The sequence below is a fragment of the Nannospalax galili genome, unplaced genomic scaffold (genome assembly GCF_000622305.1).
Source record: "Nannospalax galili isolate Female #2095 unplaced genomic scaffold, S.galili_v1.0 scaffold429, whole genome shotgun sequence".
NCBI classification, from domain to species: Eukaryota; Metazoa; Chordata; class Mammalia; order Rodentia; family Spalacidae; genus Nannospalax; species Nannospalax galili.
This window is the reverse complement of record NW_008360330.1, coordinates 5,899,105-5,923,746: the sequence shown is the minus strand read 5'-3', so window position 1 is coordinate 5,923,746 and position 24,642 is coordinate 5,899,105. Positions and strand designations below refer to the sequence as shown.

Here is a 24,642-nt window from a genome sequence, read left to right as displayed (position 1 = left end):
AGGGAGTCAGAAAAGGTATGAGGAGGTGGTGAGGGCCTGGGATATGGAAGTGATGTGAATATAGTATTCACATATGAAATTCTCAAAAAAAATTTTTTTTAATTTTTTTAAAGGCTGGGGAGATGGCTCAGTGGGTAAAAGTACTTGCCACAAAAGCCTGACAACCTGAGTTCATATCCCCAATGACCCACATAAAAGTCAAACACAGTTAACTTAAGTGTCTATAATCTCAGTACACCCCTACAGAGAGATGGGAGGCAGAGGCTTAGTTCAGCTGTCTCAAACAAGATAGAAAGGTGAGGACCAACATCCAAACATTATCCTCTGATCGCTACACTTGCCTTATAGCATGCACATGCCTGCACCCACATATATGAACAACTGTTCAAGCAACACATATGTACATACACAATGTTTAATAAACCAAATTTAACAAATAAATGCCATTTAATAGACACCACAGAAAAATAAAAAAGGAGTCCTTGTTGATTAAGATTAGGAACCATCCATCTAGTCTAAAGAAAATTTCATATCAAATGTTAAACATAGCTTGGATGTGTAGCTCAGCAGCACAGCCCTTGCCTAGCATACACAGGCTCCAAGTTTGATCCCCAGCACAAGACAAAAAGTAGGGGTTGTAGCTCAATGGTAAAAATGTGAACTAAGCATATAATACAAGGGCCCTGGAGTCAATCCCTAGTCTGGCGAAAAAAAAAAAAAAAAAACACATAGATGCTGCTACATTTTTTTTGAGACAAGGTCTTGTTTTGTTGACCACACTAACCTTAAACTCTTGGGCTCAAGCTATCCTCCTGCCTCAGCCTCCTGAACAGCCAGGATTACAGGTGCACATCACCATCCAGGCTTGTAAACTTAAAGCTTTCTGTACAAAAGGCCAGCAAGATGGTTCAGCAGGTAAAGCTGAGTTAGATCCCTGAAACGTACATGAAGGTAAAAGAAGAAAACCACCTCCACAAAGTTGTCTTCTGATCTCCACAGGTACACCATAGTACAAAGGCTCATGTGCACACACACACAGGCTCATGTGCACACACAGATGCACACACACAATAATTATATCTATATATATAAAACATATTATGGATATGGGTATCCAATACCCTCTTCTGACTCCAAGGGCACATTAAAAAAGGATGTGTATAAATGTATTGCCTGCATGTGTATAAGTGCACCTGCATCATGCAGTGCCCTCAGAGGGCAGGAGATGGCATCAGACCCCTGGAACTGGAGTTATGGATGGTTGTTAGCCATCATGTGGGTGCTGGGATTCGAACCTGGGTCTTCTGCAAGAACAAACAGTGCTCTTAACTGCTGAGCCATCTCTCCAGTCCCAATAAATATTTTTTAAATGACCTAATTATATATTTCTCAAATATAATTGAAATACCATGTGGGTTCCAAGAAAATACTAATTACTCATCACATATAAAGATGTTAGGAAAGAGAACCATTACTTAAAATGGCACACCTCAATTTTTTTTTAAGCAGCAGCATGTGCTTTCTTTTTTGAATTTTTATTTAATGTATCTGATTGCTTTGCATGCATGTAAGTGCATCCATGCATGCAATGCCAGCAGAAGCCAGAAAAGGGCATAAGATCTCCTGGAACTGGAGTTACAGACAATAGTTAGCTGTCATGTAGGTGTCGGGAACCAAATGGGGTCTTCTGCAAGAGCAACCAGTGCTCTTAATCACTAAGGCATCTCTCTATCCCTACATGCCCTTCAATTTTTCTATTACATCAATCATAAGATTAAATATAAGCTGAGCTCCCTCTGTTCCACACATCAGGTAACAGCATATGGATATATATTCAGGAAAGGCAGGGAATTCTATCAATGCTCTGCTACTGTTTCTACTCTAGAAAGAAGAGTCACTTTGGCCCCTGAATAGATAACAAATCACAGGGGACAAGAGAACAAGTAAGAGGGGCTGGAGAGATGGCTCAGCTGTTAAGAGCACCTGCTGCTCTTCCAGAGACCAGGGTTCAGTTCCCAGCACCCACATGGTGGCTTACAACCACCTGCATGCATGTGCTGCATATACACACACTCAAGAATGCACATATACATAAAATAAATTTTAAAACTTAAAAAAAAAAAAGAGTATAAGGGCTAGCTTGCAGACCACATGATCCAGGTAAAATACAACCTTTGTGCATCTACCACCATACCAACCTAGATGCTAACTAAACAAACTGCTTTAGTTACTGCAAAGTTAAGAATTCCAACTCGATGGGCATGTAGCATATGATGAGGCAAGGGAATCTCTGAGTTCCTAGCCAGCCTCATCTACACAGCAAGTTCCAGGCAAGTCAGAGCTACATAGTGAGAGCCTGCCTTAAAAACAAACAAACAAAAGGTAAGTTGGGAGCTAAGAGTTCAGTGGTAGCCCATCTGTAGCATGTGGGAGGCCCTGGGTTCAGTATCAACCTTAAAAAAAAAAAAAAAATTAACAGAGACTGCCTTCATATCTACCTTTAGTAAGCTTAATTCAGGACTAAATGGAAGGATGTGTTAAAGAAAAGCAAGATTAGCAGGGACAATGAGTGCACACAAAACAATTAGGCCTGAAGTAAGACTCACATGGCATGTGTTTATTGAAAAAAATAAAGAGGAAAGAGATAAGGGAGATCAGGTAAATTTACAAATAATTAACCAGAGAAGTCTTTCAGGTACACAGCTGGCTACATACAGAAGGCAGTTGTACATTCAGATCCCAAGTGAGTATGCTAACTCAGTAAGGGTAGAGATATGTCATTATGCTAATTAATTATAGGGAGGAAAAAGCATAGATAAGCTCAATATCATGTATCTGTAGGCCAGCCAAGTGAATACACAGTCTGAGCTGAAGACAGGGATCTGAGATGTATCCATGCATGACAGCTAAGCCCAAGGCACAAGTTCAGGAAGTCTCCCTGGAGGTTTATCCAGGAACTTATCCAGCTAACATTTACATAGCACTTATTTAACATCCAATGCAGTAGACACTGTATCATTTTATATGGTGGGGCATTTAAAGGACAAGAACTAGAAGAGATTAAAGGAGAACCAGAAGCAAGTAACATCTGGAGAAAATATGAGAGGATTGGAAGAGAGTTTCTCTAGGGTCAGTATAATGGAAAATTGAAGTGGAGAACACACAAGGAGAGTGGAACATGGGACAAATATTTCACAATGTAGTTAGAGACTTACAAATAGCTATGTGTACAGTTAGTTTCAAGGACAAATATATCAGACAGGATTGCAAAATGTGTTGAGGAAGTGAAAACAATGATCACAGGACTAGTCTTGCAAGAGGTTCAACAGTGACAGAAACACATACTGAAGTTTGCTAAGCCAGTTCCTTTTGCATTGCTGAGCACCACTATATCATTAACATTTGCACCCCTTATAAGACAGGGTTTCGCTATGTAGCCCAGACTGGCCTGAACCTCACAGAGATCCTCCTGCCTCTGCCTACTAGGTGCTGGGATTAAAGGCATGTGCCACCACACCCAGTCTCATTTTGAAAGATGCAGAGGATTTGTGACAGTAGAAATATCTTCTTTCTAGGTGACAAAGTTGACTGAACACTATTTTTAAATGTAACACATGGAGGCCAGGGAGATGGCTCAGTGGATAAACTTATCACAAAAGCCTGTTGATCTGAGTTGGATCCCTGGAACCCACACAAAGGTGGAAGGAGAGAAAGAATCAATGCCACAAAGTTGTCCTCTGACCTCTATAAGCATGAAGTGGCACTCATAGGCCCCCACGGACACAATAATAATAATAATAATAATAATAATAATAATAATAATAATAATAAACTGTAACACACTGATTAGACAAGAATGTAAGAAGCCAATCTACACTGTAGTTACATAATGTTCTATGATAGTTATCTAACTTGTCTTCAGAAAGCAAATAAAAAGAATTAGTTTGAGGGAAAAAAAAAGAATTAGTTTGAGAAACAAATGAATCATGTTCCAAAGAAGTGCCAACTCTAGCCAGCTTGCAGTATTCTCATTAATAAAGATTTTTAAATATTTTATTCATTATTTTTATTTTATGTGTATGAGTGTATTACTTGCATGTATGCAAGTGCACCCGTGTCATGCAATGCCTGCAGAGGTCAGAAGATGTCAGATCCCCTGAATCTGGAGTTAGGACAGTTGTCAGCTGCCATATGGGGGCTAGGAATTGAACCCAAGTCTTCTGCAAAAGCAACCAGTGCTCTTAACTGCTGAACCATCTCTCCAGCCCTAATAAACATTTTTCTTAAAAACCTGTATCACAAATAAATACTGGGTACCTACTGCAGGTGAACTACTCTCGTATCACCCTGAGGTTTAGTGGGGGAAAAGAGAAACATCTGCAGATAGAATTCACATTCCAAACCTGACGTGGTAGCCCACATCCCCAAACTAGGGAGGCAGAGGCAGGTAGATCTCTGTGATCAAGGCCAACCTGGTCTCTATAGCAAGTACCAGGTCAACTGTAGCTACAGGGGTACCCTGTCTCAAAAAGACCAAAAAAAGGAAATTCACATTCCAGCCCCAAATGCAGTTGTGCACACCTGTAATCCCAGCACTTGGGAGGTGGAAGCAGCAGGATCAGAAGTTCAAGATCACCCTAGCTACACAGTGAGTGTCAGAACAGCCTGGGCTACATGAAATCCTAAATTTAAAAAATATTTTAATTTTTTAAAAAGCAATCAAAGGTCGCTGAGGGAGGGAGAAATCAGTTTACTCCAGGGAGGAACTCCCTGATGAGTTATCTAACCCCAAGTGGTCAGCCATAAACACAGGTACACAGAACACCTCTAAATGGGCTCAGTACATTATATACATTTCTGTATATGTAACAATATTAATCAAGGAAGAAGTCACAAGTTGAGAAGGAATGGGGGCATGGGAGGAGTTGGAGGGGGGAGAAGGCAAAGATAAGATGATATAAATTACAGTGCTCATGCACAAAATTGTCAAAAATAAATCTTTTTAAAGAATTATTTTAAAAAATTAAGAATCCAAAACATAAACCTCTCCCTCTTCCCTCCAAAAATGGTTTGTTCTAACTGTAACTTTTTCATGTAACTGACAGAACTGGGTCAATTAGTAAGAATGAAGAACGTGAGAACATGGTCATATTTTATTTGCATCTGTATGGTTAATGTAATCATTTATCCAATGTCGAAATTTAAAAAAAAAAAAAAAGAGCTGGGCATGGTGGCACACGCCTTTAATCCCAGCACTCGGGAGGCAGAGGCAGGTGGATCTCTATGAGTTCAAGGCCAGCCTGGTCTATATAGTGAGTTCCAGGACAGCTGGGGCTACAGGGAGACCCTGTCTCAAAAAGACCAAAAAAAAAAAAAAGCACTTTGGGAAATGGAGCTTCCATAGGAATCAGCACACCTAATCAAGGTTTCTCAAAGTTCCTTCCTGGGTCCTCCAACTCTTTCTTTTTAATGCCAGGTACTGAGCTAGACCCTGAGAAGACAGAAATAAGATAGGCTAGCCCAGTCTACCAAAAGAGAAGGCAAAGTGTTTAATTACGAATACACAAACTTACAATTGATGATTAACAGCCGGCGAGGAGACTTCTGAGTGCCCCAGAGGATGCAGTTGACGACTTGGTTCCCAGAGGAAGTGATATTTGGTTTGGTATCTGAGGAATGCTTAGGAGTTAAGAGAGGAGGGTAGAGCTTTGGCCTGAAGATGATCCAGGAAATAAGACAGGATTTTCAGGACAAAGAAAAAAAGCTTGAAGCCTGGAGAACCAGCTTAGGAAGGACCTTCAGAATGACTGGGGACAAGTATTTTGGTCTTAGTCCCAAGAGAACATGAAACCCCTGACCAGTTCTAAGCACATGACACACTGAGCCTGCTCTTCTCCATGAGTGCTCTTCTTACTCTTCAAGGCATCAGAGCTCAGTTCAAAGACCACTCTCATGCTGCCTGAGCACTTTAGGTCATTCATGATATTGCCCAACTTAAAGGAAACAAAAAAGAGGGGCCTGGGGTGACGGCTCAGTTGTTAGAGTGTCAGCCGTTCAGGCATGAAGACCAGAGTTTGGATCTCCAGCACTCACATAAAAAGCCACTTTTGGGCTAGAGAGATGGCTCAGCAGTTAAAAGCACTGGCTGCTTTTGCAGGGGAACCCAGGTTTCTTTCCCAGCACAGGCAAGGTGGCTAACAACCAGCCATCCATAACTCTAGTTCCAGAGGATCTCACACCCTCTTCTGAAATTCTGTGGGCATTATACGCATGCAGACAAAACTCATACACACAAAATCCTTTTTTTTTTTTAAGCAAGCAAAAGAAAAAAATATTCAAGTTGAACTCTGCATTAATGGAGAGACAAGTAGTTTGAATAAAAAAGTTTAAACAAGTGACAACCACTTAAATATCAGTGAGAAATATCATTTAGAGAAAGAAATTTACAGCTGTTTCCTACAATTTTTCTCTCTATATGTCGTGTGTGTCGTGTGTGTAACTTAACTCGTTTAAGTTACAGACCTATTAACACTTAAAGGTCAAAGACAAAAACTTAACTCCATCCTGGTATTTAAAAACAAAACACGTAAAAAAAAAAAAAAAAAAAAAAAAAAAAAAAAAAAAAAAACACGTGCTTGGTTAAAGGTTTTGGCCCACACAGATTCTGATCTCTAGTACGCTATCCTACCTTCCACACACTTTTTCCCCCTAAATCAGCAAAACACTGACTTCCTGAGTGTATTTCTGATGTCACTTTTCAAAGAATACAATGACTTCTAATTCTTAACTTTCTTTATTGACTAGCTTGAGAGATGCCACATGATTTGGGGGGACATCAAGCTAGCACCGATCGATGTTCTAAAGGGCTGCCAATCCTCCGGATGGCTGAGGACAACTTTTCCGCTATCCCCTACAAACTCCGTGGGACCCTCCCCCGGCCGGCGTCTCAGCCTGGACAGTCAAGACCAGGCCGGGCCCACAGAGCCAGGTGGGACCCTCCCCCGGCCGGCGTCTCAGCCTGGACAGTCAAGACCAGGCCCAGGCCGGGCCCACAGAGCCGGAGCGGCGCCGCCACGGCTGCCCCCTTTCTCGGGCTGGGGTGGATGGACCCAGACGGGAAATGAGGAAGAGAGCGGAAGCCAGGGCTTACCTGCGGCCCGAGGGCGGCGGCGGAAGCCTCGCAGAAGGCTGGACAGCAGCAGCCGGGGGGAGGCTCGGGGCTGAAAGATGTCGGGTGCAGACCCCTCAACACAACCCGTCCCACAGCAGAGGAAGATAAAGCGCCCTCCACCCCCAACCTCCCAGCCCTGCGGCTGCGTCACGCGCACGGCCTGGGCTCGGGATGCCATTGGTGGTCCCCGCGGGCGCCAGGCCCCGCCCACCGCCACGCCCTCCGGGCCGCGCGGGTACCCGCCGGGAGCAGAGGCTAGCCTCGGCCGCCTAAGGCAGCTGATAACTGTCAGGGCACAGCAGGTTGCTTCTGTCCCCACCCCAGCCCTCGAGTGTGTGCGGCAGAGAGCGGACAGAGCTAACTTCCTACGAGTCCGAAAAGGCAGCCTGCGTGGGAGCATGGGACCAGGGGAGTCTGGCGCCAACGTTGCGGTTGAAACTGACCAATAAGGAACCAGACAGAGTGGTGGCTGAAAGCCTTTGTCATAAGTCGCTTTGTGGTCTAAATTATACTTGACGGTGTCCTTCAGCGACATCCAAGCTAGATAAGACAGAGATGAGTCACGTGAAGTAATGGGACAGTCAAGTCATTTAAAAAGCGTCCTTGGAACTAAATAAAGAAAAATTGATACAGAGATTTAGAACATAGATTAGATACAACAGTTAAGGGCTTAGACTTCACAAACGCACCGTTATAGGTGAATTTAGAGGAAAGGTGGGTGAAAGACAAAGCTGAAACACAGACTGAAGAATCGCAGTCTGCCAGCGAAAAAAACAACAAAAAAATCAGCTAAACTGACCTCGCTAATCACTCAGTCCCTGAGCTGCCAAGTTGGCCATACTTAAGGTCGGATGTCCTAAACAAACGCCTCAGGCTTATCCGAACTCACTGCTCTATAGACCTTTCAACCACTGGTGGCCCCATCTATGGCAGACAGCACTGTTCACCCAAAGAACTGGCCCCAGCGTTGGACTGGGTCTCATCGACAGACCTGCCCAGTTTTGCCTCCTTTGAGACCAACTGTGATTAATACTCTTGTCAACCACCAGGCGATAGGATCTGATAGGATCTGATAGAGCTCAACTGCTTTTGTGCTTCTCTCCACCTGTTCCACCAGTTAAAAAGTAGTAGGAGCTCAAGGACTCACTTCTGTAGGGACTCTGGTGGCCACCTCATATACACACCAAAGGGGAAGGAAATAGTAAAACAAGCCAATTGCAGATAGAAATGTTAAGAAAAAAATGGTCAAGGAAAGATGTGAAATAATGTCACAAATAATTTTAAAAGGTTCTTGAGACTTCATAAAAAGAACAATGCCAGCTGGCTGTGGTGATGCACACCTTTAATCCCAGCACTTGGGATGCAGAGGCAGGCAGATCTCTGTGAGATACATAGGGGGTTCCATACCAGCTGAGGCTGCAAGAGAGACCCTGTCTCAAAAAGACAAAGAAGAAGAGGAAGAAGAGGAGGGGGGGAGGAGGGGGGGGAGGAGGAGGAGGAGGACGAGGAGGAGGAGGAAAGAAGAAGAAGGAGAAAAGAAAACAATGCCAAGAATTTTAGGGCATAAATTACATATAAGTGTTAACCAACCACTTAGATCTTGTAAAGACAAAGGCATAGGTGATTTTCTGAGGTGATCTAAGCTGTTCTTAAATGAGGAGTCAGCCCTGCCAATCATGTGGAGGAAGAACATTCTAGACAGAGGGCAATGAGTGTGAAGGACCTGATGCTGAACTGCTTTGGCTGGTTTGATGAACAGGAGGGCTGGAACACACCGGGAAGACAGGGTGACACAGAGATGGAGTGTTGTTCAGGAGCCTAATTGTGTTGTTTGCATTATGTTGTTTTTAAATGCAAAGAAAAGATGATAAAGGGTTCTAGGGAACAAGGAAAAACAAGAATAAAAAGTTATTGGGCAAGTTATGCGATAGATACTAGTACTGGATTAGGCCAGTTGCTGTGGAAATAGAAGATGAAAGATTTCAGGATATTTCCCTGAGGTGCAGATGTGAAGAAAGGTAGGCACAAGGTAACTCCAGGTCATTTCCTTGAGAAACTAGGATAGGGATATCATCTAGTGCAAAGGTGAAGACTGTATAACATATCTGGAGAAACTCCAAAAGCCTCTAACCAGAATCCAAATGTCTTCCACCACCATTGACCTGAAAAACCTCACATCACCTAATCCTGGGATCAAGCCTTAGTTAAATGCTTCTGATTTCATCATATTCCAAAAACTGCACGCACAGAACTTCTAACTAGTTGCTAGGGATATAAAGATTATTAAGATTGTCTGATTAAGATTGTTGGGCCAGTGGCACACGCCTTTAATCCCAGCACTTGGCAGGGAGAGGCAGGCAGATCTTTGTGAGTTCAAGGCCAGCCTGGTATACATGGTGAGTTCCAGGACAGCTGGGGCTATAAAAAACAAAAAACTAAAACCAAAAAATAAAAAAGATTTTCTATTGGTAAGATAGATAAGTAAGCCCATTTGAAAACAATGGGATAAATGTTACAATAAAGGCCAGGCGTGGTGGCGCACGCCTTTAATCCCAGCACTCGGGAGGCAGAGGCAGACAGATCTCTGTGAGTTTGAGGCCAGCCTGGTCTCCATGGTGAATCCAGGACAGCTGGGGCTACAGGGAGATCCTCTCTCAAAAAGACCAAAAAAAAAAAATGCTACAATAAAAAGAAATTTAAGGCAGTGCCTAATAGGTCTATTGTGAGTATTTAATGAGTGAATGTTTTTAAAGCTTCCCATAAAGACCTTGGCTTCTAGAATTCAATAATTCGAGCTTCAGTAATTGTTGCTGCTGATGTTACTGTCTTCTGGATGTAGTGGGATCAGAGGGCCTGGAGTAGAAGGAAGGGAGAGTTGGAGGGAGGCTATCAGAGCTCAGTTTTCTAACTAGTGAAATGGTTGTCAGAGAAGGGAGGAGGAATTTTCAAGATAAAGGAAAAACAAGATCAAAGATCATTAGACCAAAAAAAAAAAGAAGTCAGATCCATGAAACATGAAGGTAGCTGGGTACCCTTAAATATAGGATAGTTCCTGAGAAGCGGCAAGAAGTAAGGCTGAATTTGTAAGCCAGTGTGTCTGAAACATTCTGATTCAGACTCTCACAGACAGGGAGGAGCCAGTGAAGGACATTAAGCAAGAGGGAGTCATGATTTAAGAGACCTTACTGAAGAAAGATGCAACTGGAGGTGGGTAGATTAATTGGAAAGGTGATGTGTCATATAGATGAGAAAGGATAAAGAGCTAAACTAAGACAATAGCCAAGTAGGATAGAAAGAAGGGGAAGAAGGCTGAAGCAGTAGAGGACTGGGGATGCAGCTCAGATGGTAGAATGTTTGCCTAGTATACACAGAGTCCTGGGTTTGGTCCCCAACACAGCAGAAACCAGGCTGGGTGGCTGGCGTTCAATTGTAATCCCAGCACTGGAGAGGTAGAGACAGGAAGATCAGAAACTCAGTGTCATCTTCCATAACATAATGAGTTTGAGTCCAGCCTGGGCTACTTGGGACTCTGCCTCAAAGAAAAGGGGGAGGGTTTGAGACATGTTTAAAAGGACAGAATAAAATAGTAATAAAATAGTATTTAGGTTGTGGGAACTAAAGATGTCTTTGGGATTTGACAGCAGGCAGGGTGATTGGAATCAGTACTGATGGGATGTAAGAGTTTACATCCTGGAGAAGAAGCAAGAATAAGCTTTAGGAGTTAATGCTTAAGCCACATTACTCCACTCCTACTGGGACATGAAAGAACTGATCAAGAAGCAGTTAAGTTTTGTTTTATAACAAAATAGCTTTCATGTTTTCTCTGGTCATGTCAATAATGCATACTACAGCAGAAAATAAAGTCAAATACAAAAAAGTACAGTGGCTAGGGATTTGGCTGTGTGGGAGAGTGCTCGCCTGACAGGCAAAGGACCCTGGGTTCAGTCCCCAGCACCAGAAAGAAAAAAAAGTACAAATATAACAGTCATATGGGGAGGGGGGGTGAAGAGATGGCTCAGCAGCTAAGAGCCCTAGTTGCCTTTGCAGAGGACCCAGGTTCAATTCCTAACACCCACACAGCAGCTAACTGTAGCTAACTCCAATTCCAGGAGATCCAATGCCCTCTCTGACCTTCATAGACATTGCATGACATGGGTGCACTTACATACTTGCAGGCAATACGCTTATATACATAAAATATAAACATAAATAGTCATTTGGCATTTTATTTAGAGATGCAATTAAACTTTGATGTGAAGGAAGAGAGCAAAGGCACTGAGCCCCTCTGTCTGAAGGCACTGGGTTCTACAGGAAAGCCAACAAAGGAAATGAGACTTTTAAAATTATGAATATTGGCTGGGCGTGGTGGCACATGCCTTTGATCCCAGCACTTGGGAGGCAGAGGCAGGTGGATCTCTGTGAGTTCAAGGCCAGCTTGGTCTACATAGTGAGTTCCAGGCCAGCCGGGGCTACAGGGAAACCCTGTCTCAAAAAGACAAAAAAAACCAAAAACTTGAATATTGGTCAGGCATGACGGCACACCCCTTTGACCCTAGCACCCAGGAGGCAGAGACAGGAAGATCTCCATGACTTCAAGGCCAGCCTGATCTATATAGTGTGTTCCAGGCCAACCAGGAATGGGGAACCCTGCCTCAAAAATCTGAGCATCTTAGCTGTTCAGAGGTCTACAGCTCCCTTAATGACACCAAATAGGCAATAAATCTTTATCACAATATAAGCATGTCACCATTGCCACTCTGGCATACAAAGAATAGATTCATTAAGAATGAGGTAAGGGCCAGGTGTGGTGCTACACATCTGTAATCTCAGCAATCAGAAGCCTAAGGCTAGAGGATTGCCATAAATTTGAGGCCAGACTTAATAATGAGTTCCAGGTCAACCTGGGCTACAGAGTGAGAACCAGTCTCAAAATAACCAAAAAAGAAAGAAAGAAAGGAGAGAAAGAAAGAAAGAAAGAAGAGAGAGGAAAGAAAGAAAGAAAGAAAGAAAGAAAGAAAGAAAGAAAGAAAGAAGGAGGGAGGGAGGGAAGGAGGGAGGGAGGGAGGAAAGATATCAACATAAATGTGATTGTCCCTGAAAACTCTTAGAGAGATGGAATTCTGTTGTGTTTATTATGCTTTCTAGAAGCACCCAGCAAAATATGTGTCACCTGATTAATGGACTGGATGAATGAGCTAGGTGTGGTAGCTCATACCTGTAATGCCAGCACTCCGGAAGCTGAGGGAGAAGTCAAACTGGCAACAAATGGAGTTCCAGTTTAGCTTGGACTACATGGTGAAACCCTATAACAAAACGTTGTTTTATTTTAAAAATAGGAAAAATTAAAATTTTTGAATGGATTAAAGCCAACTGAAAGCCCAGGGGCCTGGAATACAGATCAGATACAGTTTCCTTCCTTCTCTTGGTGATTCAGTCATCTTACACGGTATGTGTCTGGATTTCTATAAAGAGAAGTCTTAACATATGAGGGAAGGAAACACCGATACCAGCCAGCTTAACTCCATGGATTTTCTCCACCTTTACATGCAAAGTATACTCTAGGCAACTCTATAGACAATAACAGTTTAAAATATGTACTCACATGAGGAAATAACATCAAGAGTTCCTGTGCCTGGTGTGGTAGCACATACCTTTAATCCCAGCACTTGGGAGGCACAGGCAGGTGGGTCTCTGAGTTCAAGGCCAGCCTGGTTTACATAGCCAAGTTCCAGGGCCAGTCAGGGATACATAGTAAGACCGTGTCTCAAAAAAAAAGAGTTCCCAGTTCATTGTTCCTGACACTATTACTACAGGTTGTTGCCTACAACTCTTTCTCCATAATTGACTAAGATTTACCTTCTGGACTCAAAAAGACACAAGCTGGTCAACAATATCAAGTTTGCCAGGTGAGAAATTAATTACCTTAAGAAGAGTGATATAGGACACAAAACAAAAATGTCCTTAGGAAAATACCAACACTGAGTAAACCCTAACATGAATGACTCGTGGGATGACAGTGATGTGACAGGAAGTGTATGTTAATAAGGAGAGGGCTTTACAGGTGAAGGAAGGCTATGGGAAATCTCTTTACATTCTGCTTAACTTTCCTATGAATCCAAATTGCTTTAAAAAAATAGTCAAAAAAGATTCCCAGGGAGGCTGGAGAAACATCTCAGTGGTTAAGAGTATAAGAATGTGCACTGCTCTTCCAGAGTACCAAGTTCAGTTCCTAGCACCATCTGGCAACTCACAACTGCCTGTAACTCCAACTCTAAGGGAATCCAACACTTCTGGCCTTGATGGGCACCTGTACACATGTTAAGCACATTCGCACAGAAACACACACACACACACACACACACACACACACACAATTTAAAATAATAAAATCTCTGGGGCTGGAGAGATGGCTTAGCAGTTAAGAGCAGTTACCGCTCTTCCAGAGAACCCAGGCTTGGTTCCCAGGATTTACATAATGGCTCACAACCACCAATAACTACAGTTTCAGGGGATCCAACTCCTTCTTCTGGCCTCTGTGGGCACTGCATACATGTGGGACACTTACACACAAGCAGACAAAATAATAATAATAATATAAATAAATAAAAATTTCCAAGATTGGAGAAATACCTTAGTGGTTAAAGTGCTTGCCAATCAAGCATGAGAACTCAAGTTCAGATCTCCAAAACCCACATAAATTTTGAGTGGGTATGCCCCACCACCTATAATTGCAGTCTCTGAAAGCACAGATAGGGAATCCCAAAAGCAAGTTGGCTAGCAAGACTAGCCATATCCAGGAGCTCTAGGTTTGATTGAGGGACCCTGCCTCACTGAATAAGGTGGAAGAGTCATGTAGCAGGGTTGTTGACATCATCCTGCGGCCTCCTAATATATGTACACGCACACACATGCACACCAGACACACACATGACAATGGAAAAAGAGGGAAAAAAAGGAAAGAAAAAAAAACCCCAAATGCGAAATTCACAGTGAAAAAGTTCAGTGTTTATATATGTCTAAAGATATGTGTTGTATGCAAAGATGAACATGGTGTTAAAAGTGGTCATCTTAGGATGGCATCATTTCTGGTGATTTTTTTTCTTCCTTTATAATTTGATACATTGTTTGCATTTTTCCAACAAGCTTCTGTTTTCATCTAATAATGTATAAATCTATTTTCCTCATGGAATTAAAAAATCCACTTTGAGTTGTTAAAGGAAGCTAATTCCTTCCACTGAGTGACCCAAACATGCACATAATGGGAATACCAGAAGAAGGGAAAGGAAAAGGAACAGAAAAAATATACTTATTTAAAGCAATAATTGTCCAGATTCAATAAGAAACATGAATTCACACAACTAGGGTAGTCCACAAACTCCAAGTAGGATAAACTCAACATCTAGACATACCACAGTAAAAATAAGATAAATGAAATCCTGCAAGCAGCAACTTATTAGGAACTATAAAAATATTATTAGTTAGCATCACATTAGAAACAATAGAGGCCAGAAAGCAGTCAGACAGTGTATTCAAATTGTTGGGGCAGGAGTGGGGTAGGGTAGGCTATAGACCAAGAATTTTGTAACAAGAGTAAACTGTCTTTAAAATATCAAGGCATTCTCAGATAAACCAAAGTTGAGAGGATTTGTTTCTAATATATTCACTTTATAAGAAAGAATAAGGGAAGTTCTTTGGCTTCAAAGTAAGTGACACTAGTTAATAGTCCAAATTCACATTAAAAAAAAACAAATAAAGAAAAACCAAAATTAAAACCTGGGAAAGGAATGTGGCATAGCATGTGGGATGTTTGGGGCTTGGGTCTTCTGAGAAAGACCCCAGGTTCTACCCCTAGGTACCTATGTCCCCTCCACTGACTGCAGGAGCCATGAAGAGGGAACTAGGACACTGAAGTTGCTGGAAAACAGTGACTTCTGAGGATGTTGCTGTAAATTCCACCCTGGAGGAATAGGGTATACATCCCAAAAGGTGCTCTAGAGAGATGTGGTGGGGGAACCTGGAAGAACCTGGCTTCTATAAAAGTCAAGTGGCAGAGAAATTATAGATGTAAAAAGATATTCGACTGTGGAGAAATCTTCCATTGAATTCCAGGGCACATTGAGAACCAGAGAACTCATCTAGAAAGACTATCATAGGAAAGCCCTGTGGCTGGAAAGGTCTCATTGGTCCTTCATCCCCAAATGTGCACCTGGCTCCTCACATAGAACACCAACCATTGTAAATACTGAGAATATGGAGGAAAGCTACACAAATGTAAAGAATTTGATAAAACCTCAAGTCTCCTCAGTACTTTCAGAAACATGAAAGGACTTATACTGGAGAGAAACCTTACAAAAATAATCACTAGGGGGCTGCTGTTGAGTCTCTATAATATTCCAACCGCTTTCCCTGCTGTGAAGGGCAGGCATCATCATATTCATCATTATTATTATTAGTCTTTTTTTTTTTTTTGTCTTTTTGAGATAGGGCCTCCCTGTAGCCCCAGCTGTCCTGGAGTTCAAGCTGGCCTTGAACTCAAAGAAATCCTCCTGCCTCTCTGCCTCACAAGTGCTGGGATTAAAGGCATGTGCCGCCACACTGGGCCCATTATTATTAGTCTTTTTTGAGACAGAGTCTCCCTGTAGCCTCAGCTGGCCTGGAACTCACTATGTAGACCAGGCTGGCCTTGAACTCACAGATATCCACCTGCCTCTGTCTCACAAATGCTGGGATTAAAGGTGTGTGCCAGCATGGCAGGTAGGCATTATTAAAGGATCTGATTACCTGAAATACATCTCAGTGCCTGTCTGTGGTGAACTAGCACTCCATTCAGGTTTTCCTTCCTTATCTAACATATGGATGCTGTTGTAAAGGGGGCTCAAAGGCCCTTTCTTGTCTGTTAAGTCAATTTATACAGACCATTATCCAAAAGGACAAATAGATTAGCATGTATAACTTCATCGTGATTTAAGAAGACATACACCAGCCCCTGACTTAATGTTATCCACCTGATCAACTATCACAAGATTTGGGCAGTAGGTGGATAGGCCTTAACCCCCCACATGCCAATTTCAACAGGAAGTATTTAAAACTGAATCAATACCCACAAATCCCTTGGCCTCACATCCTTCTAGTCCCTGTTCCATAAAGTCATTTCTTTTTTATATAAGCAAAGGCTGGGATGTTAGATCTCAGTGGTAGCCCTGTTGAGGGGATCAGCCATGCCTTATATAGAATTTGGTACCTTCCCTAAGCTGCTAAGCTCCTAGCAATTATGAGCCCCAAGGTAGAGTTAGCTTCCTAAATTATAGCCTTATATCCTGTCTAGTACCTTCATCAATCTGCTAAAATCAGAGATTCCTCCCTTTTAAATTCAGAGACCCCTTTCCTCTAAAGTCTATGAATGTAAGGGATTTCCTTTATTCTATGGGCTGTAGTTGGGTCTGTACCATGTTCCATCTTCCCTCCCTGGGACTGGCCAGTGTTATTAAAGGAACTGATTGCCTGAAATACATCTCAGTGCCTATCTATAGTAAACCAGTACTCCATCCACATTTTCCCTCCTTATCTAACATCATGTAGCCCCGGCTGGCCTGGAATTTGCTCTGAGGAGAATGATCTTGAAATCTTGATTGTTCTGTTCCCACCTCCTGAGTGGTGTGATTACAGGCTTAGGCTACCACACCTAACATCCCTATTGGCTTTGTGATAGAATAAATGTTTGAGTTCTTCCAATTCATATACTGAAATACTAAAGTTCAAAATGATGGCATTAGGTGGTGAGACCGTTAGAAAGTGATTAGGTCATCCAGGCAGAGCCCTCATAAATAGAATTAATACACTTACAAAGGGGCCCCAGAAAGCTCTGTCACTCTCTATTCCACATGAGGACAATGAGAAGATGGCATCTACTATCAAGGTGTAGGTCTCACCAGACACTGATTCTGCTGGTGCCTTGATCTTAGGTGTTTCTGCCTCCGGAATGGGGAAATAAATGCTTTTTATTTAAATCACACAAAAAATTACTATGGTGGCGGCTTTAGGTATTTTAGTACTGGTCAAAATCATGAGTTTCATGGAGAAAAACTCCATGAATATTATGTGAACGTTTTCATTTCTTCCAGTTGTTAAAAATCAAATCTGAGGTCCAAAGACCCCACCAATACCACACGAAGAACACTAGGACAAAGCAAAAGTAACTCAGCAAGGCAGCTTTCCCTTTGCAAAAGGGTGTGTTACATCATTTAGATTGAGCAAGTACACCCAAGCTAGAAGGTTGATGGGTTTTTATCCTAATGCAAGAGTGCTATCTTTTCCCCATTGGCTGGGGCCTGACCTTACAGTTTTTTGTGGTTAGCTAGTTTTAAAAGAACCACAGCAGGGCTAGAGAGGTGGCTGTGGTTAAGAGCACTGGCCAATCACGCAGAGGAGCCAGGTTCAATTCCCAGCACCCACATGGTGGCCAACAACAGTCTGTAACTCCAGTTACAGGGGATCCAACACCCTCTTCTGATCTCCATGGGCACTGCATGACAGGGGTGCACTTATATAAATGCAGGCAATACAGTCATACACATAGAAAATAAATAAAATATTTAAAAGAATCACAGCAGGGGCTGGAGAGATGGCTCAGCAGTTAACAACACTGACTGCTCTTGAAGAAGACCTGGGTTTGAATCCTAGCACCCACATGGCAGCTAACTACTGTCCGTAACTCCAGTTCCAGGGGATACAACGGTCTCTTCTGTCCTCTGTGGGCATTGCATGACACAGGTGCACTTACCTACATGCAGGCAATACACACATACACATAAAATAAGAAAAATAAATAAATAAAATATTAAAAGAAAAGAATCACAGCAAAGGAAATAAAGAAGGGATGAGGGACTGACTGAAAGGGGGAAGGGCTCAGCTGCCCCAAGATATCAGGTTCTGAGAATGTAGCAGGGCTTTTGCATAAACAAAGTTTTATGGTGTTTGAGATCAAAGACTGATATCTAATGTTTCTTTCACTTTCAGAGAACATCTTCACAATAGAGAGAAGTCTTATGTATGGAAGCAAACTAAAATAAGTTTTTTAGTTGTTCCAGTTCCCTACAAATACATGAAAAAATTCATAGTCACAAGAAGCCCTATACATGTAAGCAGTGTGGGAAAACCTTTCCTTGTTCCCATTTCCTTCAAAGACATAAGAGAATTCACACTGGAGAGAAACCTCATGTACATTCAAGCCTGTCAGTGCTTTTCATCAATATAAAAAAGTTCATGCTAGAGAGAAGTCCCATGTATGTAAGCAATGTAGGAATGCCTTCACTCATTCCAGTCTCTTTCAATACCATGAACTGATGCATAATGGAGAGAAACATGTCTGCGAGCCATGTGGGAAAGCCTTCTGTACCTCTATTTCTTTGAAAAGACATGGACATAGCTACAATTGAGAGAAGTAATTTGTATGGAAGCAACATCGGAATGGTTTTACAGCTAATAATTCCTTTCGAAGGCATGAAAGAAGTCACGCTGGAAAACAATCTTTTGTATGTATGCAATGTGGAAAAGCTTTTAGTTATCACACTTCCCCTTCAGACATGAACAAACTCACTGGAGATTAACCTTAAATGCAGAATTTGGGAAGGCTTCATTATCACCATAGGTCTCATAAAATACACATGGAGAGTACTATCAATGGAAAGCATATGGGTTCACTTTTCAGTTCAAATCACAGATCAGAAAAGAAAATGGCATGGAGAGCAAGTCCAGTGAGATGTCTCCACCTGGCACGTATGTGTATACATCCTCCAGATGAAAACTGTCGGTTCCAAAAATACAGAAAGTGAAGAGTAGAAGCAAATAGTGTTAATGTCAACGAAGGAATTCATTATATGTTCAATATTAGAAATGTCAGCAATATGAAGGGCTACATAAGCTAACTGTTGTAGAATGCTCAGGAAACATACAATCTAAAGGCAATAACCTAAAAGATATACTTTGTTTATTTGGAGTTTTCCAGGGATTCGTTTTGATCTTGTTTTCCAGAAAGGATCTTGCTGTGTATCCCACTTTGGATTTAAACAGCAGTCTTCCTGCCTTACCTCTTAAATGTTTAGATTAAGAGCATCTGCCTTCACATCTAACATCTGTAGATCTATCTATCTATCTATCTATCTATCTGTAGATCTATCTATCTATCTATCTATCTATCTATCTATCTATCTATCTATCTATCTATCTATCTATCTGTCTGTCTGTCTCTGGATTTTTTTTTCTTAGACAGGGCTTCACTATATAACCCTCACTGTCCTGGAACTCATGATGTAGACCAGGCTGGCCTTAAACTCTCAAATATTCACCTGCTTCTGACTCCCAAATGCTGGGATTAAAGATGTGTGTACCATGCTCTTGGCCACATAGATCATTTTTTTCATCTGTTTGTTTTTATGTGTATGAGTGTTTTATGTGTTTATGAGTGTTTTGCCTGCATGTATATAAATGCACTGCATGTGTGCAAATGCTCCCATGTCTTAAAAAGTCCACAGAAGCCAGAAGAAGACATCAGATCCCCTGGAACTGGAGTTATGGATGGTTGTTAGCCACTATGTGGGTGCTGGGAATTGAACCTAGGTCCCCTGGAAGAGCAGCTAGTGCTCTTAACCACTCAGTCAACTCTCCAGTCCCTGTATAGATTATTCTTAAAGGAGACCTCAGGACTCTGTAGTTCTAATTTTTAATCCAAAAAATAAGTATTGAGATGTGTAGGTAAAGTGAAATATTGCTAAATCCAGGAGATGGGAACCAGTGAGAAAAAAACAGCCACAAGAACAAAAAGGAAGTGTCCTAAAAGTGACATAATTTTGTCATGTTTGCTAAAAGTGTCTTAGTTCAATGAGTGATGTCTTATAATATATATACCAATAAGTATATAAGTAGTATATAAATAAGTATACTTATATAAGTAAGTATAACTACTTCTTGCTTTTTTTGTTTGTTGATACATGGGGATAATTCCTGTGCTATTGATGTTTTATTCAGAAAGTTCTTGCCTACCAGAATGTTCTAAAGAGTGTTTCTTATATTTTCATTTAGGAGTTTTGGTATTTAAGCTTTTAAATTAAGATCTTTGTTCCATTTGAATTTTTGTACAAGATGAAAGTTCTGAGTCTGATTTCATTTTTCTGCTGGTGGAAATCCAGTTTTGTCAACACCTTTAATTGAATAGGCTATCTATTTTACCAAGAATTACATGGGCATTGCTTTGTCAGTTTATTTCTGGTTGCTCTGTTCTGTTCTATCAGTTTAACTGTCTGTTGTTGTTCTTGTTGTTTGTCTTTTTGAGACAGGGTCTTCCTTGTAGCCCCAGCTGGTCTGGAACTCACAAAGATTCTCCTGTCTCTGCCTCCCAACTGCTGGGTTTAAAGATGTGTGCCACCATGCCCGGCTTCTGTCAGTTTTTATGCCAGTACCAAGCTCCTTTTCACTATAGCTCTGTAATATAATTTGAGGTTGGGCATTGTGATACTTCCTGGTGTGCTCTTGCTCTGTAGAACTCTTTGTGGTTATTTGTGGTTCCACATGAATTCTTGGATTTTTTTTCTGGTTCTGAGAAATATGGAATTTTTATGGGTAGATTAAGTTTGGTAGTATAGCCATGTTCACAATATTGATTCTGCCAATCCAGGAGCATGGAGAGTCTTTCCATTATCTAGTATTGAACCCAGGTCCTCTGCTCAGTGCTCTTAACCACTGTGTGCTCAGTGCTCTTAACTGCTAAGCCATCTCGCCTGCCCCCCCCCCCCACTGCCCTTTTTGAGACTGGGTCTCACTATATAGCCCTGACTGGCCTGGAACTCACTATGTAGTCCTGGCTGGCCTCAAACTCACAGAGATCTGCCTGCCTCTACCTCCTGAATCACTGGAATTAAAGGGATGTACCTCCAGGTCAAACTGAAAATTTTTTAAAGATTTTTAAGATTTTACATGTGTAAGCGTTCTGTGTACGTGATTTAAGTATATTGTGTATGTGCAATGCCTTCAGAGGCCAGAAGAGGGATTCATATCCCCTGGAACTGAAATTACTGTTTTTAGTCACCATGTGGGTGCTGGGAACTGAACCTGGATCCTTTGGAAGATCAGTCAATGCTCTTAACTGCTGAGTCATGTCTCCAGGCCCTTATTTTTATTTTTTTGTCTGTATGTATGTGTGTCTGCATTGTGTGTGTGCCACATGTGTACAGCTTCCCTCAGAGGCCAGAAGAGGATGTCACATTCCCTGGAGCTGGAGTACAGGCAGCTGTGAGTCACCTGATGTGCGTGCCTGGAACCAAACTCTGGTCCTCTGGAAGAGCAGCATGTTCTTTTAATCACAGAGCCATCTCTCCAGCCTGAGAAATAATATTTCTTTACCTCAGTAGAATAAAGTCATTATAAATCTGAACAAGATACTGATGGGTTAAGATGAAGTGATAATGCCTAAAATGACTGCTAAGAAAATAATTCAAAATATAGTGGGAAAAAAATCATTAAAGAAATTACAATGTTCAGCTGGAAAATATTTGCTTATTTTTAAAGGATATTTTTTAATGTATGTGTGTGTGCCTGAGCGTATGTATATACATATTATGGGTGCTCATGTTGGCCAGAAGAGGATGTTGGATATCCTCTATTCTGAGCTGGAGTTACAGGAAGTTGTGAGTTGCCTACTGTGGGTGCTGGGAACTGAACCTGGGTCATCTGCAAAAGTTTCAAGTGCTCTTAACCACTGAACCATCTTTTTACTCCTTTACTTATTTTTTTAAAAACAGTGAAACAAAAGAGTAGGAGGGAGAGAGGTTGGGGGAGAGTAAAAGGGCTCCTTGCTCAGTGGTGGAGCAAAAGTTAGATGTGAATTGAATCTGTTGTAATAAACACGTTAAGATAAACAGTGGAGGAAGAAATGAATGAAACACCAGAGGAAACAAAAATTTAAATGGCATGTATAAATGCTACTATAGCAATTGTAACAATAGCTGAGCATAAATGGTGCATGCCTGAAGTCCCAGTTCCTTGGGAGGGTGAAGCAGGAGAATCATTAGGTCCAAAGCTAAGCTGGGCAACATAGCACAAGAGGATCCTGCCTCAAAAGGCAGAGGTTGGGGGGGGGGGCAGCTAGATGTCTCAGCAGGTAAAGGTGCCTGCCCCCAAGGCTGACAACCTAAGTTGAGTCCCCAAGCCTCCATGGTGGAAGGAGAGAACAGACTCTTTTGACCTTCACATGCGCACCAAGTCACTCTCAAGCATGCACACTTACACACAAATAGATAAAAGTAATTTAAAAATTGAAAAAAAACCAGCCTTTATAGTACATGCCTTTAATCAGGAGGCAGAGGCAGGCAGGATCTCTGTGAGATTGAGGCCAGCCTGGTCTACATAGAGAGTTCCAGGATACCTGGGGCTACAGGGAGACCCTGTCTTAAAGGAAAACAAAAATAAAAAACAAAAGTAATAAAAATTTTAAAAAGAAAGAAAAAAAGTGAGGTCAGATTGTTTTGACCTGAGTTCAATCTCCAGATCCCATAGCGTAAGGAGAGAACTGGCTCCAGAAAGTGCTCCTCTGACATCCGTACATCTGCATACCTGACCACAAACATCATACATAGATACACACACTGAGAATAAGAATGAGAATGAGAATGAGAATGAGAATGAGAATGAGAAGAGGAAGAGGAAGAGGAAGAGGAAGAGGAAGAGGAAGGAGGAGAAGGAGAAGAAGAACTCAAGAGAGCAGGAAAAAGGATAAGAAAAGATAATGAAGAAACATGATCAAAGTACATCAAATAGATGTATAAAACTGTTAAAGAATAAAATTTAAATCTGTATCTTTAGGCCAGAGAGATAGCTCAGCAGGTAAAGGCACTTGCTGCCAAGCCTGACAACTTGAGTTTGATCCCCAGGAACCACATGATGGAAGGAGAAAAACCTACTCTTGCAATTTGTCCTCTGGCTTCACATGCTTACCATGGCACATAGGCTGTGGAAGTTTGAATGAGACATGTCCCCCCAGAGGCTCAGTATTTGAACAATTTGTCCCTAGTTGGTGACACTTCCTGGGAGATCATGGAATGTTTAGCAGGTGCAGCCTTGCTGGAGGAAGTGTCACTGGGGAAGGGCTTTGAGAGTTCATAGCCTCTCCCCACTTCCAGTTGGCTCTCTCTGTGTCCTGTTTGTGATTGAAGATGTGAGTTCTGAGCTTCCTGTTCCTGCCACCATGCCTCCCAGTCATTATGACTCTCCCTCCGGAACCATAAGGCAAAGTAAAATCTTCCTTCTATAAGTTGCTTTTGGTCATGATGTTCTATCACAGCAAAAGAAAAGTAACTAATACACAGATACACACACACACACACACACACACACTAAAATATAGTAAGTTAAATAAATATATACTTTTAATAACTACAAGGAAGGAAGGAAGGAAGGAAGGAGAGAGAAAGAAAAGTAACTAATACACAGATACACACACACACACACACACACACACACACACACTAAAATATAGTAAGTTAAATAAATACATACTTTTAATAACTACAAGAAAGGAAGGAAGGAAGGAAGAAAGGAAAGAAAGAAAGAAAGAAAGAGAGAGAAAGAGAGGAAGGAAGGAAGGAAGGAAGGAAGGAAGGAAGGAAGGAAGGGGAAAGAAAGTTTCATCAGACAGCCTGAACAGTTTGTTCCCCAGAACCCATGTAAAAGTGGAGAACAGGACAAACTTCATCCACAAAGTTGTCCTCTGATTTTCATATACATGCTATGGCATATGTGCCCACACATGCATCACATACACACAAATTAATAATAATTTAAAAGACCCTATGAACTACCATGGGTCTGAAATCCCAGAACTCCCTTGCCAAAATGGGAGGTGGAGGCCAGAAAGTCACCTGGAAGCTGGAGGGTCAGCTAGCCTGCAGTATGCAGCACAGCAGAAACAGGAGGGACCTTGCCTCAGTAAAGCAATACAAGAGAATGGGCTCCCAAAAAAGTTGTCCTCTGACCTCCACACGTGTTCTGTGGCACATACATGCATGCCTGAACACACACACACACACACACACACACACACACACACAAATAACTTTAAATATTTTTTTTAAAGAGGGCTGGGGAGATGCCTCAGTGGTTAAGAGCACTGGATGCTCTTGCTGAGGACCCAGGTTCAGTTCCCAGCACCCACATGACAGCTAACAACTGTAACTCCAATTCCAGGGGCTCCAACAGCTTCTTCTGACCTCCATGGGCATTGCACACACAAGTGCACTTCCATACATGCAGGCAAAACACTCATAAATATAAAATAAAAATAAGTTTAAATTTAAAAAGAAATTCACCTTCTAAAAAATTGTGTGTTTTACTCTATGCATGACTTCAGATGAAAAGAAAAATGCTGAAATGTCATCTGTACTTATGTAATTTTCACTTAATGATATTTTTTCCATTTAATTTTA

The 24,642-nt window shown here is 41.7% G+C and overlaps 1 protein-coding gene across 2 annotated transcripts in view; it reads right to left on the bottom strand.

The window, feature by feature from the left end:
* The window catches only part of Soat1 (sterol O-acyltransferase 1), a 78,100-nt gene extending 70,695 nt beyond the window's left edge, over positions 1-7,405 (bottom strand). The window contains exons 1-2 of one of the 2 annotated variants that reach the window (XM_029560172.1): positions 7,151-7,283; positions 5,574-5,679 (exon numbers count right to left, since the gene is read on the bottom strand). Coding sequence is in view for 1 of the 2 variants with exons in the window: in XM_008826137.3 (XP_008824359.2) it covers positions 7,151-7,349 (199 nt within the window). In the remaining variant the exon portion in view is untranslated. Of the gene's footprint in view, positions 1-5,573; positions 5,680-7,150 lie in introns of both variants that reach the window. The other variant, XM_008826137.3, reaches the window with a different exon arrangement.
* Between the last annotated feature and the right edge of the window lie 17,237 nt (positions 7,406-24,642).